This window comes from Pectinophora gossypiella, chromosome 15, assembly GCF_024362695.1.
Source record: "Pectinophora gossypiella chromosome 15, ilPecGoss1.1, whole genome shotgun sequence".
NCBI classification, from domain to species: Eukaryota; Metazoa; Arthropoda; class Insecta; order Lepidoptera; family Gelechiidae; genus Pectinophora; species Pectinophora gossypiella.
The window spans coordinates 3,710,582-3,728,337 of record NC_065418.1 but is presented as its reverse complement, the minus strand read 5'-3'; the positions used below and the strand labels follow the sequence as shown (position 1 = coordinate 3,728,337).

Below are 17,756 nucleotides of genomic sequence, written 5' to 3'. Positions count from 1 at the left end.
AAATCTTTTATTCATGGTGTAGATGTAGCTTAACGTATTGTCGGTGTGAAGTTGGCACGCGTGATGCGCCGTGCATGGACTGCAAGTGACGTGTTAGCTCTGTAGCGTGGTGACGTCAACGTGTATCGTGGCACCGTGGTGACGTTATAAAGTGTAGCGCTGTAGCTTAGCAGCGTAGTGACGTCATTACGTGTAGCGCTGTAGTAGGACAGCGTGTTAAACGTCATGACTTGTAGCGCGGTGACGTCATGACGTGTAGCGCTGTAGTGTGGCAGCGCGGCGACGGGGCCGACAGCCGCGCACGCGCACGGGCGCAGCAGGACCAAGCCCAGTCCCGCTCCACACAGACTCATCACACGATGAATCACTATTATTAATATATATTAGATACTATTGTGGATGATTAAGCATGCCTTACAGATAAAATACATCATCCAAAAAAATCCTATAGTGCCAGGCCCCGTACAACACAATGTCATTGTGTGTTAACTGCTAACTATGTATCTAATAGTAAAGTATAAATTATTGTATTTTTTAAGTGTTGCGCTCGGCGCATCGATTTCAAATCACATAGTGGAGCTTAGTTGTCGTTAAGACTATTGGTTTGCTGACACACCTATAATTCGTGTAAATATAATTATCCTTACGGTATGACTCTTGAGTAACGTTTGTCGGTTAGTGCGCGCTCACGGTCCGCCGCCGCGCCGGGCCGCCGCGCGGCGCCCCCGGACTCGGTAAGGGACACGGTAGTTTAGATACGCATATTTTTTATTAAGTCTATCTTATATGAATTTTGTAATCGACGTTGCTTCTGAAGACCCTCTGTGTAAAAAGTTATAAGACATACTAGTGACCTGAATGTTTGAAGCGATATTAATGAAACGTCTTTATCCCACTGAATTCTCACTTTCACGATTTGCGTGCACATTTACTACATGAGAATTACCCATATAAAATTACTAGTTCGACATGGGGTTATGACTTATATAAATTATTTAAAAGTAAAGTTTTTCTTATTACTATTACTGTAATATTAAATTTAATAGTGAGTGAAATTTGTATTTTGTTTTAATTTGTTTTACTGAATTTGAATACATCGTAACACCCATATCGTTGTTAGTTATGAATGAAAATAACATAATTATAAAAGTAAATATTATGAATAGTAAACTTGGCTTTTCATTTACGACTACCCTATCACCCTTTAGTATTAAGACTATCACAATCTCAAAATGAAGTACCTACATGAACATACATACAAATACATGGATAACAAAATTCTTTTGTGTCCAACTTTGTTGCGTAAGTATCATAGTGGTAAGGATATAATAGGTTGAATCAAGTATCCATACATAAGAACTAAGCAGGGGAGAATAACAATTGTGTGGTTCTAAAAAAATAATGCCGTGTCGATTGTATTGTCTGTCAGGAGAGATATTGTTTCCGCTTCAAATTATGTAATCCTAAAAATAGTATCACAAATAACGTGGTCACTTTTTTAACGAGACGAGCCTATTGGCATAATAAAATCAATCTTTTGCTTCCTAGGATTGACGAGCAATAAATCAGCTGTTTACTTACTGTCAAAATTGGCGGCATACCTTGGTCTTTGTCCACAATCAAATGGATCGCTAAAAATAATTTATTTGGTGAATTGAATGTTAAAATTCTTAAACAACTAGTTAAAACATGCCTCGAGTGAAGATTGACTATGTCGTGAGTTTCAGCAGTGAGTCATCGGTAAGTTTTGCAGACGGATTTTTGATATCTTACTTGAAAGTGGAATGTTCAGTAGGAAACTAAAACAAGTTCATAAACAAATTACCCCTAATATGATATCAAATCCCAAAACTTAGTCTTTATTATGTAGGTACATGAAACATTACAGTACAAACAAAAACAGTAGTAAATAAGATTTGAACCTTACTACTTTTGAACATATTTTCCGGAGGTTTAGGCCTAAATTCAAAGCACAGAGTAACCTAGTTTATGTATTCCAGCTAGCCCCTACAAATTTATCATTGTATTTATCGCATATTATTTTCACAATTTATAGAGGAAATAAAGATTTTACTAGTAATTTTGTTAGTGTCCTCACTTTTAAGTAACTTATGGATGGTAGCTGGTATCCCGTATCCTTGGCTCAGTTATAAACTTTTAGGGATACCAGCTTTCAGCAACTAAATAGTAAATACATTTATTGTTATTATTATATTAGGTGCTTACTATATTTTTTTCCACAATTTTACAGGATGCACCGGCTAGTAATCTTTTAGCGAATGAAGCAGGTCGCGGGCGTTGGCTTTGTCCCCAAGGGGAACCCTCCTGCTCGGTGTTATTGCAGCTGGCTAAAGCTGTGCAGGTATGGGAAAGTTACAAAAGCAAGCACACTGAAAAATGCCTGCTACTAGCTGCTAATATGAATGAGATCACTAAAGGGACATAACATAATGGTTTTTAACTTAATCACTTAAAAAACAAAACTATAAAATTAGGTGCCTACATACTTTACAATACTGTCCTCATGTTCAACTTATGCCTATGCACAAGTAACTATTTCCTTAAAAGTAACCCTAAACATCAAAATTGTAACATTTTCTGGTAAATAAATACTTTGTAAATGTAACTTAACAGGTACATATGTATTATGATGTTTATATTAAGTTGTAAACTAGTGTTAACTCAAGAGTACCAACATACATGTTCAATATTTTCTATTTTAGTAGGAATTCAAATCATTTGCAGATATCTTCCATCACAATCGGCGCACATCATGCAGCACTGGTGGAGGTGCTTGTGGGAAGATCTGAGAAGCCCAATGACCCATTTGAGGTAAACAGCTTTTTCTACTAAAAAGTTGAGTTGAATGGCGATATGCACACCACCTATTGTGTCGGTCTAACAGAAAGCTTGGTGAGGTATGGGTACTTTTCATCTTTCAATGGATGTTGTACCTCTGACACCCCAATTGGGATATAGTCGTGAGCTAATGCTGCCAAACTGAAGCTGGCTTTTGATTCAGCATTAGCAGCATAGAACCAAGTATTTTATTCTTTCATTCTTTCTTATGACAAGACATTTTTTTTTAAAGTAACAGGTAAATTAAACAATAATTAAACTTCGCAGGTGTTAATAGCCAGCAGCGTGTTCCTCTCCCCTATGGACTCCCGTCGCTTGCCCTCGGGCGACGCGGCGGCGGAGCGCGTGCGCACGTTCAGTGCGGAGCACCTAGCGGCTGACGTGCGCGCGCGCCGCTGGGACCGCGTACGCGTCGTGTGCTCGCAGCCTTATAACAAGCATTGCAAGGTAGAACAAAATACATAAACTAACGACCTTAATCCCTAGTGGGGTGAGCAGAACCACATGCAGGCAAAGACAACTTATGAACTTAACAAAATAATAATTAAATAAATAATGTAGCAGAAAAGCATCGCATGGTGAATCTAAGTACCCAGTATAAACAGCCTATATAAGCACACTGCTTGGCACGGTTCACCCGGTGCAAGATACTCAAAAAAATCTATACCCATGTTACTGAGTAAATGGCAACCACGCAATATACAAGAAAAAGGTTGAAAAGGCACAGACGCGCATTTAGTATGAGAACCGCTGTCGCCAGTTCAACCCCGATATTTTTTAATACTACTCATGGAAAGAGATAACTACGATATCTCTACTGCTTCTGAAATTCCATAGCTACTTTACCGGCAATGTATACTCGTGTTTTATGTAATAGGCTGCAATTTTATCATTACTTTTCGTAAAATTCTGCATACGAAAATATTTTTTTGATAAATAGCCGTTGATACTAAGAATTTTAGCTTTCCTGTGATAAGGACGGATCTCCTCGCATCATAGTCGATATTAGATTCTTTGCCGCGCAGATTATAATTCACAAAATGGCCTTTTAATATACTATCGCGGAGCTCCGTGCGCTGTAGTGTTTGCGGAGGAGTAGAGTGCAAAATTAAAGTATGAACTATTTGCTAATACTTGTATGGCGCGCTTTTTGCGCTCACTTGGCCCTTCCAACTCAACCCTGCCATACTCATTATTTAAACCAATCCAATATCAAACTTTCAGTACGGCCTATCCTTCATCCACATCTTTTCTCCGGAGGGCGACTCTAGCGACAGTGATCCATCAACTACAAGGGTGACCAAACCCACAGCAGTTCCGAAGCTGTCGTTCCTGGAGGAACAGGAGTCTGATGATGACGAGTTCAAGCCAGGAGCGCTGTTTGCTAAACATCGCGCCGCCACACACGCGGGCGAGGGGCCTAGTACAGGTAAATAATATAAACAGAACGACCAGGTCAGTAATTATTGATTAGATTTCCTTGGGGAATTAGGCTGGCTGGAGTGATCCAGCCATTTCAGGTATCACGCAAAATAGGCGCTCACAGGTCGAGGAGCTCGGTGGCGCAGCGGTAAACGCGCTCGGTCTGCGATTGTTGAAGTCAAGCAACTTTCGTAAAGGCCGGTGACCACAAAAAAAAGTTTTCATCTCAAGCTCCTCCGTGCTTCGGAAGGCACGTTAAGCCGTTGGACCCGGCTGCATTAGCAGTCGTTAATAACCATCAATCCGCACTGGGCCCGCGTGACGGTTTAAGGCCCGATCTCCCTATCCATCCATAGGGAAGGCCCGTGCCCCAGCAGTGGGGACGTTAATGGGCTGATGGTGATGGTGATGAGGTCGAGTTGCGGAAAACGGCCCGCTAATACCAATACCAATGGGGTGTAACGGTCTCCAAATGACACCTTTCGGAGCCCAAGCCAACCTCGCCTGCGCGCGGTACATCCTGCTGATCAACGAAATCCATCCTGGCGACCCACCAACACGCACTGGACCAGCGCGGTGGGCTTATGGTTCCAACCCCCCCTTTTGGGGGAAGCCTATGCCCAGCAGTGGGCGTCGTACCAATACCAATTGATTATTCAATAAGATAACATTTTACAATCGTCCCTAAATTCACGGTAAGAATTGGATCTGGTAAAGTACGTAAACTAGTGTTGTAACTTTCATTAGCATAGTGATGTATCAGTAGATAATTAGGTCGATCGATTCTTTTCTATCTAACAATAAGTACTTCTTTTGCTTCTGGGCTGAACTGGGAATCTTCTCTCATGTGTGTTGTGTGATCAACAACCAAAGTCATCAATTTCATTTCAGGGTTATTATTTATTCAATGTGGGCATTATACACTGATCTCTATTTTTATTATTGGAGGTAAAAATGTTATTTATTTTGTATTACTAATAATAACATCAACAACAACATCTTGGACGCAGAGGCAGAGGTAGACCCAGGAAGCGATAGACAGATGACCTGCCGGGTCTGCATGACAACCGCGACGCGAATTATATCGAGCGCTTGGGCCAATAAACGATACGAATTCTATCTACGTAGATGGACGTCAAATGGCTATTGGTCGTAGCGCTCAATTTTATTTGCGCCGCGCGCGGCACGGTTGTCATGCAGACCCGGCTGTAGGGCTAACATGCGCAACGTGATAAAATTTTATCGATTCTGGCGATATAATTATGTCGTTTTGTCGATTGATAATATGTGAACCTAAATAAGTCATGTCATGCATGGCACGCATGTTGGGGAAAGAAACGAACTTATGGATTTCGACAAAATTTATTGAATCGATCGATAATTTTATTATGTTGCGCATGTTTCATGTATTTGAGACGGATTGGAGACAGATCGCTCAGGACAGGGAGAAGTGGAAGCTCAGAGGAGCCTTTACGGAGGCCTTTGCCAAGCAGTAGGAAAATCCAGATGGGAGAACCCACTTCTCGCCAGCTATGTTTAGGCCCTGCGCAGACGACAGACTATCCGTGACGCACTTTTTAGTCTGTGAAAATATAACCTATGCAATTATATGCAGTAACGCGCCGGACTTTTTGCGCGTCGTGTGATAGTCTGTCGTCTGTGCAGGGCCTTAAGTCCCGTGTAATAGGGGACGAGCATATTGCCATTTTCTGATAATTCTTACAAAATGTAAACTTGCGAGGTGTTATAACTTTTTAGATAAGAAGTGACATGTCCCTTCAATCTACCTAATGGGACTAGAGTAATATAATAACGTACTCCAAAAAACAAATCCACAAATTCAAACACCGTTTACAGATGCACAAATACGCCAAGCGACATCGCTAGCTCTCAAGAACGTATCGGATTCATCCACAAAATTAATACGAACACCTATAAGCAAACCAAAAGGTGACGCTACGTCTAGTGAACGTCCTTCCTCCGACCGGCGTGGCGACAGATTGATATACGCTGACGAAGATGATAAACCTCATAACAAGATTGATAAAGTTGTTGCAGCACATAAGGACCAACAGGTATGGTACTCCCGAAGAGCGAAAAAATTAAAAAAGATTGGACTCGGAACTCAATTTCATACCTGAGACTCCTGTCATATCACGTTCCTAGCGTTATCCCGTTTCTCACGGATCCGCTTACCTAACCTGACGATTTGACAGGTTCAGTTTTTACAGAAACGACAGCCTGTCGTCATCATCATCTACCTAGCATTATCCTGTCTTTTACAGGGTCCGTTTACCTAACCTGACGATTTGACAGGTCCAGTTTTTACAGAAGCGACTGCCTGTCTGACCTTGCTTTCTGCAAAGGGAAAGCCAGCCCAATACAGGTTACCTGAGACTCCTGTGAAGCCGGGATATTGTTTGTTGCCATCTTGTGACGCCTGTTGTAGTTTATATTTTTTCGATATGTTCGCTGTTTGTGACTTTCCCTACACACGGGGTACATTGTTTTAAGTTTACGCGGTTATTATCATAATTAAAGCACATAATAACGGGTTCTTACCGCGTTTAAATGGGGATATGAGACTCCCGATATTTCGACACTGTTGCAAGTGCCATGATCACGGGATGACTGATGAGATTGGAGTGGAGTAGGTAGATCCATAATTTTCTACGGGCAGACATATCTGTCTACCCTCTTTCTCTGCCGCTTGTTTATGTTTTTGATACCGGAATGTTCAGAACCATCTGAAAACCATCAAGAACCATCTGAGATGGTTCCGAACATTCCGGTATCAAAAACATAAACAAGCGGCAGAGAAAGAGGGTAGACAGATATGTCTGCCCGTAGAAAATTATGGATCTACCTACTCCACTCCAATCTCATCAGTCATCCCGTGATCATGGCACTTGCAATAGTGTCGAAATATCGGGAGTCTCATATCCCCATTTAAACGCGGTAAGAACCCGTTATTATGTGCTTTAACACGGGGTACACTCTGTACAAAAAAAAAGTTTCTTACCGGATACCGCTTAACGCGCAAGAGTGAAACAAACAGTTCGCGCTATCCCTATACGTAGTATTATTCTTTATACTATGGCGCAGGTTAGTGCTATAAATCATACAAAAAATATAAGAATATCAAACTATGTGGACTGGGGACAAACCTTGCTGCGAGTTATAAATATTCTTATTCTCTTATTAAAAATATTTTTACCAAGTTTTTTAAAGGGTTTAGAATGTGCCCTAAAAATTAAATACAATTCAATAATTTACTTGCACTTATGCCCAGGCAAAAACAGCTGAAAAGACCAGCAAAAAAGACAAACGGCGTTACAAAGACAAAGAAAAAGAGAAAGTGAGCAAGCAATTCAAAGATAAGCAAGAAGCAGAAAGTTCTAGACATAAGAAAGACAAAGACAGACACGATGCTTCTCACTCTCATTCTGATAGAGATAACAGACACGACGACTCTCACAGAAGTAGAGATGAGAGAACTCCTAAAAGAGAAAGGAGTTCGTCTAACAAGCAAGGGAAAGATGGCGAGAGTAGCAGCAAAAAACAGAAGATGTCTAAACAGCAGGACACTGACCAAAGTAAGTAAAAACTATTAATTTTGAAGACTTTGTTTCGGTTTGATATCCGAAGAAGATATGCTGGAAAAATTATCCTTCCTCCTTTTCTATTTATTCCAACGTGATCCATCTTAGGCCAGTATGAAAAGCTTTAATGTTGGTTTTCCTTCGTGGTAGAAAATCAGATTGGCAATCTCTTCTGCGAAAAAGAATTAAGAAAATGTGTTCAAAGTGGTGGTCAAAAATACAGGCTGTAATGGACATCATAACAAATACTGAGGGGGATGAATCAGCTTATGTTTCTCCGTCGCAAAAGTATGGAAGTGAAAATATTGACTGAATCATCGCCCTCAGTATTCGTTACGGCGATTACACCCTGGATAAGTGAGAGCTCGTTCCCCAAGGCCTCCACGCCGGGCCGGTGTCGGCGGCGCCGCACACGCTGCTCAGCGACGTGGTGTTCGTGCTGAGCGGCTACGAGAACCCACGCCGGGCTGCCGTGCGGGACGCCGCGCTGGCCATGGGTGCGCGATTCCAGCGGGACTGGGGTCGCGGCTGCACGCATCTCATGTAACTACATACAATTAGTCGCTCATGTGGCGAATTGACGTATCTGCAATTTTTGGCGAAACTGATTTGCAGTACTTTGACAAAAAATACAGATACGTCAGTTAGCAAAGTCAACCACGAATTGGCTACTTGATAGTTGTAACAATAAAATAAACTCAGGGGGCTTATTTGGCTTTTTTTATAATCACAGTGTTGTCGACGTGGAAACACTATATGACTCATCACCATTATCATCATCAGCCTATTGCTGTCCATTGGTGGGCATAGGTCTCTCCCAAAGCGGCCACAAAGCCCTATCCAGGCGCTTCCAGCCACCTTCTGCAAGTCGTCCCGCCATCTTGCCAGGGGTTGACCCACACTGCGTTTCCGTAGACGCGGTTTCCATTTCAGAACACGCTTGCACCAGCGGTCGTCAGTTCTGCGACAAATGTGGTTAGCCCACTGCCACTACAGTTTACTTGCTTTCAGAGCTATGTCGGTCTTCTTCTTCTATCGTGTGGGTTGTGAGGTGGATTACCAACCTCATCAATCCTGGTGTCAGGCTTATTATTGGACAGGACATGGCTCGTGTAACGACTACGTACTTACGTCAGTCAGTAGTAGCCGGGACCAACGGCTTAACGTGCTTTCCGAAGCTTCAAAATCTTACTTTCGGACAATCAGGTGATCAGCCTGTAATGTCCTAACCAAACTAAGGATCACGGGGCCTCCGGATCATGAGCCCAACGCTCAACCACTGAACCACGGAGGTCGTTATGTTATGCTATGCGCAAAGGTGTGTGAAAGAGAGCGAGGAGTGAGCGAGAGAGAATTACGGAATGACAGGGAAATGGCGGACGGTTGTTTTTAAAGAGGAAAAGGTACGAAATTATAAAACGTTTAAAATATACAAAGGTAAAGAAATAATAATCGTTTCCTTCATGCCCTATCCCACAATTTTTGGGTTTCTTTCTTTCTTTCTAACTTTGGTTTTGTGTCGGATCACTTCATTTCGGATTTTCTCTCTGAGAGAAACTGAAGTATAGCACTATATGCCTGCCTCATTTCATTTGTCCCCGCCCGTGCAGCTGCGCGTTCCCTAACACCCCGAAGCTGCGGGCGGTGCGCGCGGCCCCGGGCGGCGGCGCCGCGGTGGCCGTCACGGCCGACTGGGTGGAGCGCTGCGCCGCGCGCCGCCGCCGCCTGCCGTGGCAGTGGTTCGCCACCGAGGACAAGTACAAGGTGCGCCGCGCCAGGAGCGCCTCCGGGGAAGACCCTCCAGGGACGGATGCCAGCGCTAAGGCGGCTACTCCAGATTCTGGTAAGAGAGAAAAAAAGCGCTTATTATTAAATTGTACTTATTTATTTTATTCTATCGTGCGGGTTGTGAGATGGAGGATCAACATCATCAACCCTGGTGTCAGGGTTACTATTGAGCCGCCAAAGGCCCCTTAGTTACATCAGTAAGTAGTAACTGGGACCAACGGCTTAACGTGCCTTCCGAAGCACGGATCATCTTTTGGACATTTTATTAATATATTTATTATAACGTAAATAGCCTAAATACTTCCCTCGGCGGGGCACAGGTCGCCCCTCACACCTTGTACCCCCTAACGCGTAAATGTGACCCTTACTCCTTAGCGGCTTACAGCCGTTTAAGACTAAAGCACAACCCGGACACTTCATACAAACCACCTCGTTTTACACAGACACTACACATTAACGTTATATTACACGCGCTTCTGTGTGTGTGACGTCTGACAACTATACGATTCAAGTCTAAACTATGTCCGAGGGAGGGTGAGGTAAACCTAACTCAGCCGCTGGCGGGGAACGGAGAGTTGCCGTTCTATACCTAATATTATTCCTTATTCTATGACTAAAGTAAGACCGAGAGGGGATGAGGTCGACGCCCGATAGGAATTGGTTATTATGTATGTGTTGTTATAATTTTCTTTTTTGTTGATGTTTATTTCACAGAATGTGACACTGACGACGAAATTGAAAAAGTACTACGTGCCGCTCCACAGAAAGATCGTCGCGACGCATCGCCGTGAGTTTACGTATATTGAATTGTATGACTCATACATAACATCACTCCTGCTATGTTTCCAACATAGTAGAACATTGATCTCCTTTAACCTTCAAGGAGGTTAAAAAGGTTCATGCAATACTGCTGTTTGATATTTTCACTTAAGACAATTTCATTTAAGAGCATTCTCCGTGCCACTTTCAACTTTCAAATGTGTTAAAAGTAGAGGAAACTACAAACGGGAACCCTGTAAGGGCACTACAACATAGTCAACACAAGTAGGTTTACTTAACTCTTAAAGCTCGTTAGCTAGCGTTCTTGGGACCTTGGAATGAACCAGTCCTTGAGAAATTAACATTTTAATTACAGTACAAGTCACTTATAATTAGGGAACATAACTTTCGCGGCGCGCGGGGTGAGCCGGCCGATCAGTCAGACCACGTGATCAGAGGGGGGAATTCCGTATCAAATGACTTTACTCGAGAACATAACTGTCGTATTGGGCCGGTAGGCGGCGCTCGCGTCTTCCGGTACTACGTTCCTTTCTACGCGCTACAGCTCTGCTCTTTCTTTCTGTCTTTTCTTTTCTTGATGTGCCCTTTTTGACCACCTGTTCTATGGTTTTAAATAGAACTCAGAAACAGTTCAGTTACTTTAACCCCCTATTCCCAGTAGTCTTACCAAGTAGTCTTACCAGTTGAACTACTGGGAATTTCCTTCCCAATAAACTTACTGGTAGGACCACTGGTAATTTTGTACCCAGTAGACTTCCCATTAAACCAAAATTCTCAATAGTCCTACTCTTCATGCATGCTCGCCGGTTCGGTGAACTCTTGACTTGGCCTTTCTATGAAGTCGCAAGACCGAATGTCCTTTTAACATTCAAACCCCATTGTTTAATTGAACTATTGTATAAGGAAATCTCGACTGCACACTGTATAACACCCTGGATCTGTTCGCGGTATGTACGCCTAGGTCTTTCTCTCCTAACTCGACCACTTACATGCATCACAAATCTGTTTCATAAGTCTACTTTCATTCATATTATTTTCATTAATATTTTATTACATAACCTAACCTAACCTAAGCAGTGATGTGCCGTAACCCGGAATGTTCCCAAAGTGGGAATGTTTAATAGTAAGGACATGTTCTGCTTTTCTTCTTTAAATGGTTCTATCTTATACCCTGGTTTCATCTGCCTTAAGGTTGTGCAATAAAGCTCTCCTTAGATAAGTTTTGCGCCTTTTTATTGGGGAACGTTCCCAAAGTGGAAACAATCCCAGGAACGGCACCACTGATCCTAACTGGGGTATTCAGAGGTACATCCATCGCAAAATCAACTAAATACCTATGGTCAACGAACTGACATACATAAAACATGTGTTTACACATAAAATGGTATATATCTTACCTATTTACTTCTTCTCTCGTGTGGGTTGTGAGGTGGATTACCAACCTCATCAACCTATTTACTAACGTCTCTTTATATTTTGCTTCTCACAGCGACCGGGACAAAAAACCAGACGTAAATGAGGAAGAGAAGGACGACACGATGAACACGTCTCGTGAATCAGACTTGGCGTTCGTGTGTGACGAACGGATACGCGGCTGCGTCACAGTCAGTGATACTGATAGCGACGAAACTGATCAACAGGTAACCGCAGACTGTGATAGGCTGGTTTCCCACTCATCATCATCATCATCAGCCCATTAACGTCCCCACTGCTGGGGCACGGGCCTTCCCTGTGGATGGATGGAGTTATCTTACTTTTCGGACAATCAGGTGATTCAAGCCTACAATGTCCTTAGCAAACAAAGGACAGCCTTTGTTTGCTAAGGACAGCCAAGGTGATTTCGATAATGTCCCCCCCATCGGGAATCGAACCTGGACCTCCAGATCGTGAGCCCAACGCTCTAACCACTAGACCACGGAGGCTGATCGAAAAACGTAATAAAATGATGGACTTATTATTACGATTTTCTTGATAACCTTGAACACCCTGTATACTTCTGCCTACCCCTTCGGGGATGAAAGCGTGATGTTGCAGTACGTTAAATTATTTTCCTTTAATTACAGGAGATGGACGACACAGACCTATCGATCTCAACCGTTGAAGCTCTTCCGTCGTTTTTCGAAGGGCTCACATTTTCAATACTCGAGGGAAGCAAGCCCATCCTGGATACAAGCCTAGTGAAGCGGTATATTACAGCTTATGGCGGGGAAATCGTAGAGGTAAAAATATAATGTTTAGTTTTATTAATTTTATACTCTGTAAACGGCCTGTAAACTGGAAGACCTGAACACTATGCTCGAGCATCTCAGTAACGCATCCCAACGAGTGGGTCTTAGCATGAACATGGCAAAGACAAAAATTATGTCCAACGACCATGTTGCACCCACTCCAGTTCAGGTTGGGAACGTTACACTCGAAGTTGTAGACCAGTACATCTACCTAGGGCAAATAATCCAGTTAGGTAAGTCCAACTCCGAGAAAGAGATCTCTCGTCGGTTCCAACTCGGATGGGCAGCGTTCGGGAAGCTGCGGAATATCTTCTCGTCCAAAATACCTCAGTGTCTCAAGACGAAAGTCTTTGACCAGTGCGTGTTGCCAGTGATGACCTACGGCAGTGAGACGTGGCCGCTTACTATGGATTTCGTGAGGAGGCTCGGTGTCGCTCAGCGGGCAATGGAGAGAGCTATGCTCGGTATTTCCCTGCTGGATCGAATCAGAAATGAGGAGATCCGCAGGAGAACTAAAGTCACCGACATAGCTCGGAGAATTGCAAAGCTGAAGTGGCAGTGGGCAGGACACATAGCGAGGAGAACCGATGGCCGCTGGGGCGGAAGGGTTCTGGAATGTAGGCCCGCTACAAGGTGGACAGACGATCTGGTGAAGGTCGCGGGAAGCCGTTGGATGCGGGCAGCGCGGGACCGATCGTGTGTGCGTCAAGCTAGCGGCCTCAAAAAAAAAATGGGCACGAAAAAATAATTTGACCATACCAAAAAATAGTACTCTTATTGAAAAAAATAGTACCTGTTGTAAAAAAAATAGTACCATCACGGTTCTGGATTTATAGCCATGTTTTATTGCACTTGCTAGCTTGACGGTGAGCGAAATTTGGCGAGAGTTAACGACAAGGTCTTTCGCTTGGATTTAAACGCCAAAAAATAGTACCAAAATAGTACTCACCCCCTGCAAAATACCGAAATGAGTACTTCAACGGTTCCAAAGTTATAAAGGCAGTTCTTTGATCCCGCTAGCTTGACGTTTTGAAAATACCTATTATCTAGGGAACGCTTGCATACTTCAGTTTGTAACTAATGTCAATAAACTCGTATGAAATAGTACTCCCTACCATCATAATTTGGACCTGATTCTCTTTGTAGAAATATGTCAAAAAGTCATTATAACCTATGTCTTACATTTATCAAGACAGGTACCGTCGCGAACAAAATTATTACACATGCTCAAGAAGGATGTTGTCAGATTTTAGTATTTTTTCCCCATTTTTGGGTAAAAAAGTGTTTCTTTCTGTGTACTATTGTGTACAAATAAATAAATAAATAAAAATGGTGAAGTGCCAGGGTTGTCAGATGAAAGTAATATCATTGTTGAAACTCTTTGAGTTATTCTACAAATACTGCAAATTGTTTATTAACAAACACTTCGATCCGTAACAAATTGAACATGAAGGTATAAATTATAAAATAAAACAGTAGATTAAAAATGAATTATGATGTATTAAAATCACAGATTGTTTTCAATAAGAACTAGACCCATGCAGCCATTTTCTATTAAAATTAGTGCATATGGGTGTATGAAATAGCATTTTTTTGTAATAGCAACACTCTGAAGTGCAAAGAAATGGTAGGGTAGACCTCCAAAATGGCAATACTGGCGATGGCAATACTTACGAATAAATTGTGAGGTTATGTAATTGTCTACGTGACTGTATCAACAACAAATGTATGGCATAGGTTATGATGATTTTTTAACATATTTCTACAAAGGGAATCGGATCAAAATTATGATGGTAGGAAGTACTATTTCATACGAGTTTATTGATATTAGTTACATACTGAAGTATGCAAGCGTTCCCCAGATAATAGGTATTTTCAAAACGTCAAGCTAGCGGGATCAAAGAACTGCCTTTATAACTTTGGAACCGTTGAAGAACTCATTTCGGTATTTTGCAGGGGGTGAGTACTATTTTGGTACTATTTTTTGGCGTTTAAATCAAAGCGAAAGACCTTGTCGTTAACTCTCGCCAAATTTCGCTCACCGTCAAGCTAGCAAGTGCAATAAAACATGGCTATAAATCCAGAACCGTGATGGTACTAATTTTTTTACAACAGGTACTATTTTTTTCAATAAGAGTACTATTTTTTGGTATGGTCAAATTATTTTTTCGTGCCCATTTTTTTTTTGAGGCCGCTAGCTTGACGCACACCCGATCGTCGTGGAGATCCTTGGGGGAGGCCTATGCCCAGCAGTGGGCGTCGTACGGCTGATGATGATGATGATGAAACGGCCTCCGTGGTCCAGTGGTGGAGCATTGGGCTGACAATCCGGAGGTCCCGGGTTCGAATCCCGGTTGGGACATATCACAAAAATCACTTTGTGATTCCTAGTTTGGTTAGGACATTCTGTCACAACTTTATTTTAATTCCAGCCGCATAGTGATGAAGAAACAGAGGTAGACTACGCGGTGTGTCTATCTAGCTCGAGCGCCGCGGGGCTGCGCGGGCGCCGCGTGCGCGGGGACTGGGTGTGGCGCTGCCACCAGCGGCGCCGGCTGTGTGATGCGGGGGACTTCGTGCTCGCCTGATGCTGCGCGCTCACATAAGCTCACGAATATGTCCCAATTAGGTCAGAGGTACATCCATCGCAAGATGAACTAAGTACCAACACCTCACCGAGCTTTCTGTTACCAACGTGATATGTGATCCGGATCGTACCGTCTATAATGGTCGAGCCAACTGTGTTAGTGAAAACTGCAGTTAACATAAATTAATAACTCATTGGTGCAAGTCCGGTGCCAAGTTTGAATCGGCGCTCCCCGTTTCAGATGCAAGCCGGTGTACCACAGAACTACAGCGATTGGCTTATGCGTTCTAATCTAATCTAGGCTACAAGATCCCACTGCTGGGCAAAGGCCTCCCCTTCCTCTTTCCATTTTGGCTTATGCGTTACACGAGTTTAATAGTCACTGATCACAGGAATTCCAGGAGAGACAATAAAACGATGTTGTCAGCACGGTGTCAGAGAAAATGTATATATCTACACATAGACAAACCAGGCGGTGCTCGGGCGCCTTCGGAATAGTGACAGCTAGCGACATCTGTTATAGAGTAACTTTTAGATACATTGGTACCCCTTCGAAGCCCCATACTAGCTAGCGCCATCTATCATAGAGTAGCAGGTTACCATTAGGAAGGTTCCCTCCATTCAATGACAGGTGGCGCTGCTCGTAGTTCCGCTACTTGCGGCTAGGTGGCGCCACATGCCACACAGCAGGGAGAAAATGTAGAAACCAAATAATTATAAATCTATAATTATGCTGTCTTGTGACAGTCACTGAGGTCCTGTGGTACACTGACTTGCTTCTTAAACGGAGAGGCAGAATAGTAGTAGTATAGTCTGTCTCTTTTGCACTAGGCTTAACTCTATATTTCTGTCCTGCTGTCAAATGCACCGTGCTGCAAGAGAACTTTAATACATTTGTTGATTATTATCACGTTACAAGTTTTATTTTCCAACCCATAGTGGAGAAGCGCAGTGGAGTATGCTCTGTACCCCCTCCAGTTGATTATGAGACGTATGTAGACTGTTTATGTCTATGTAAGTTTTATCTTGTCTATCTCTAGTGAACACGTACCGCATTATATTACCAAGATACCCTTACCTGTCATAAAATAACAATTTACATTGTATAATATTGGTTGTAACTTTCATAAGTTTCTTCTTACAATTCTTCTTAAGTTAAAAATGGCCCCGATTCCTCCAGACACCTCCTAATTTTATTTTAAGTTACGGAAAGGGACCGATGATTGACAAATGTAATTTTAAAACGAATGTCAACTTAATTCTGCTCCATAAAACAAATTTTGGCAAATAAGAAAATGACAGGTATAACTTAAAATAAAATTAGATGTTGTGTACTGAAATCAGCACTAATGTAAGAGTTATTTAAAATAGCTGTGATCTTTGTAGTAGTTCTTATTATTCACTTCATACAGCGATAACCTTGACATACGCGATTATGCGCGCACACGTGTGCCTGCGAAATGCACAAGAAGAATTAATAATACTTACAAATAGTCAGCTACATACTAACAGTACATACGTCCCACTGCTGGATCAGACTGGGTTCGATTCCCGATGGGGGAATACCGAAATTAATTTTATGAGACTATCCTTTATTTGGTAAGGACATTACAGGCTTGAATCACCTGGTTGTCATAAGCCGCTGGTCCCGGCTATTAGTCGTAAAAACCTCCAGCAACCCGCAGTAGCGCGCTTGGTGGAGTATGCTCCATACCTCCTTCGGTTGATTGAGGGGTTAATGGGCGGAAATTTTACACTTCTCGTTCTATTTAGCCTCTATTTATAGCATAGGTAGGTAAATGCGACGTGTTTGCAACAAAAAGTGAAGACCGTCTACAATGTCAGAAAGCATGCCTCGTCGCGTCGTAATAATGCGATTTGCATTTTTATGGTTCTGCAGTGAATTAAACGAACCCGTAATTAGCCTACGTACGCGTCTTTGTTCGTTAGAATTTAGAGCTAATGATAAAGAAAAGAAACAAAGCAACTCCTTTCACTTAAAACAACTTAAAATCACATTAGAATGTGTTTGAGAATGTGTTGTTCTTCAACAAAACCGCGATATCTTTCAATTAATTTCAATCTGGATAAAAATTGAGAAGACTATTTTTTACTTATGCGAGGTTTTGTTAACAAATATCACAGTACAAATATATTTTTTTTAATTGCTTACATGGTTTTATTTGGCTGTAAAACAATGAAAAGTAGAAAGTTGAGTAGAGATGTTTTTCTTGCCTATCATGCACAGGTCATGCATGTCGTAATCGGCTAAAGGATTATGTCCTCAGTGTTGTAACACTGGTCCTTTTTTAACGTAACTTATTCTGACTCTACCCACCCCAATAACAACAACGCCCGAGAGTTGTCTCTATTTGACATAATTTCGTAAAAATCTAACCACAAAGTCGGCCATTTATCATCTTCCCTAATGTTCGGTTAACTATTAGATAAGATAAGAAACTACAATTATTCGAAGGCAAAATTATATAT

At 42.2% G+C, this 17,756-nt stretch overlaps 1 protein-coding gene across 1 annotated transcript; it reads left to right on the top strand.

The window, feature by feature from the left end:
• Positions 1–1,593: 1,593 nt before the first annotated feature.
• On the top strand, positions 1,594–16,176 carry LOC126373100 (DNA repair protein XRCC1). Its single transcript, XM_050019100.1, has 13 exons — positions 1,594–1,740; positions 2,252–2,362; positions 2,746–2,832; positions 3,127–3,306; positions 4,084–4,288; positions 6,139–6,356; positions 7,574–7,877; positions 8,261–8,426; positions 9,494–9,726; positions 10,386–10,458; positions 11,941–12,091; positions 12,515–12,670; positions 15,112–16,176. The coding sequence occupies exons 1-13, from the start codon at positions 1,690–1,692 to the stop codon at positions 15,265–15,267; spliced, it is 2,091 nt and encodes a 696-aa protein (XP_049875057.1). The 5' UTR covers positions 1,594–1,689; the 3' UTR covers positions 15,268–16,176.
• Positions 16,177–17,756: the final 1,580 nt, after the last annotated feature.

Bases quoted from the DNA above. Each gene is read 5' to 3' on its own strand.
- LOC126373100 (XM_050019100.1), top strand. From the start codon at position 1,690: ATGCCTCGAGTGAAGATTGACTATGTCGTGAGTTTCAGCAGTGAGTCA. The intron at 10,459-11,940 runs GTGAGTTTACGT...TGCTTCTCACAG, and splicing joins GATCGTCGCGACGCATCGCC to CGACCGGGACAAAAAACCAG. The intron at 12,092-12,514 runs GTAACCGCAGAC...CTTTAATTACAG, and splicing joins GCGACGAAACTGATCAACAG to GAGATGGACGACACAGACCT.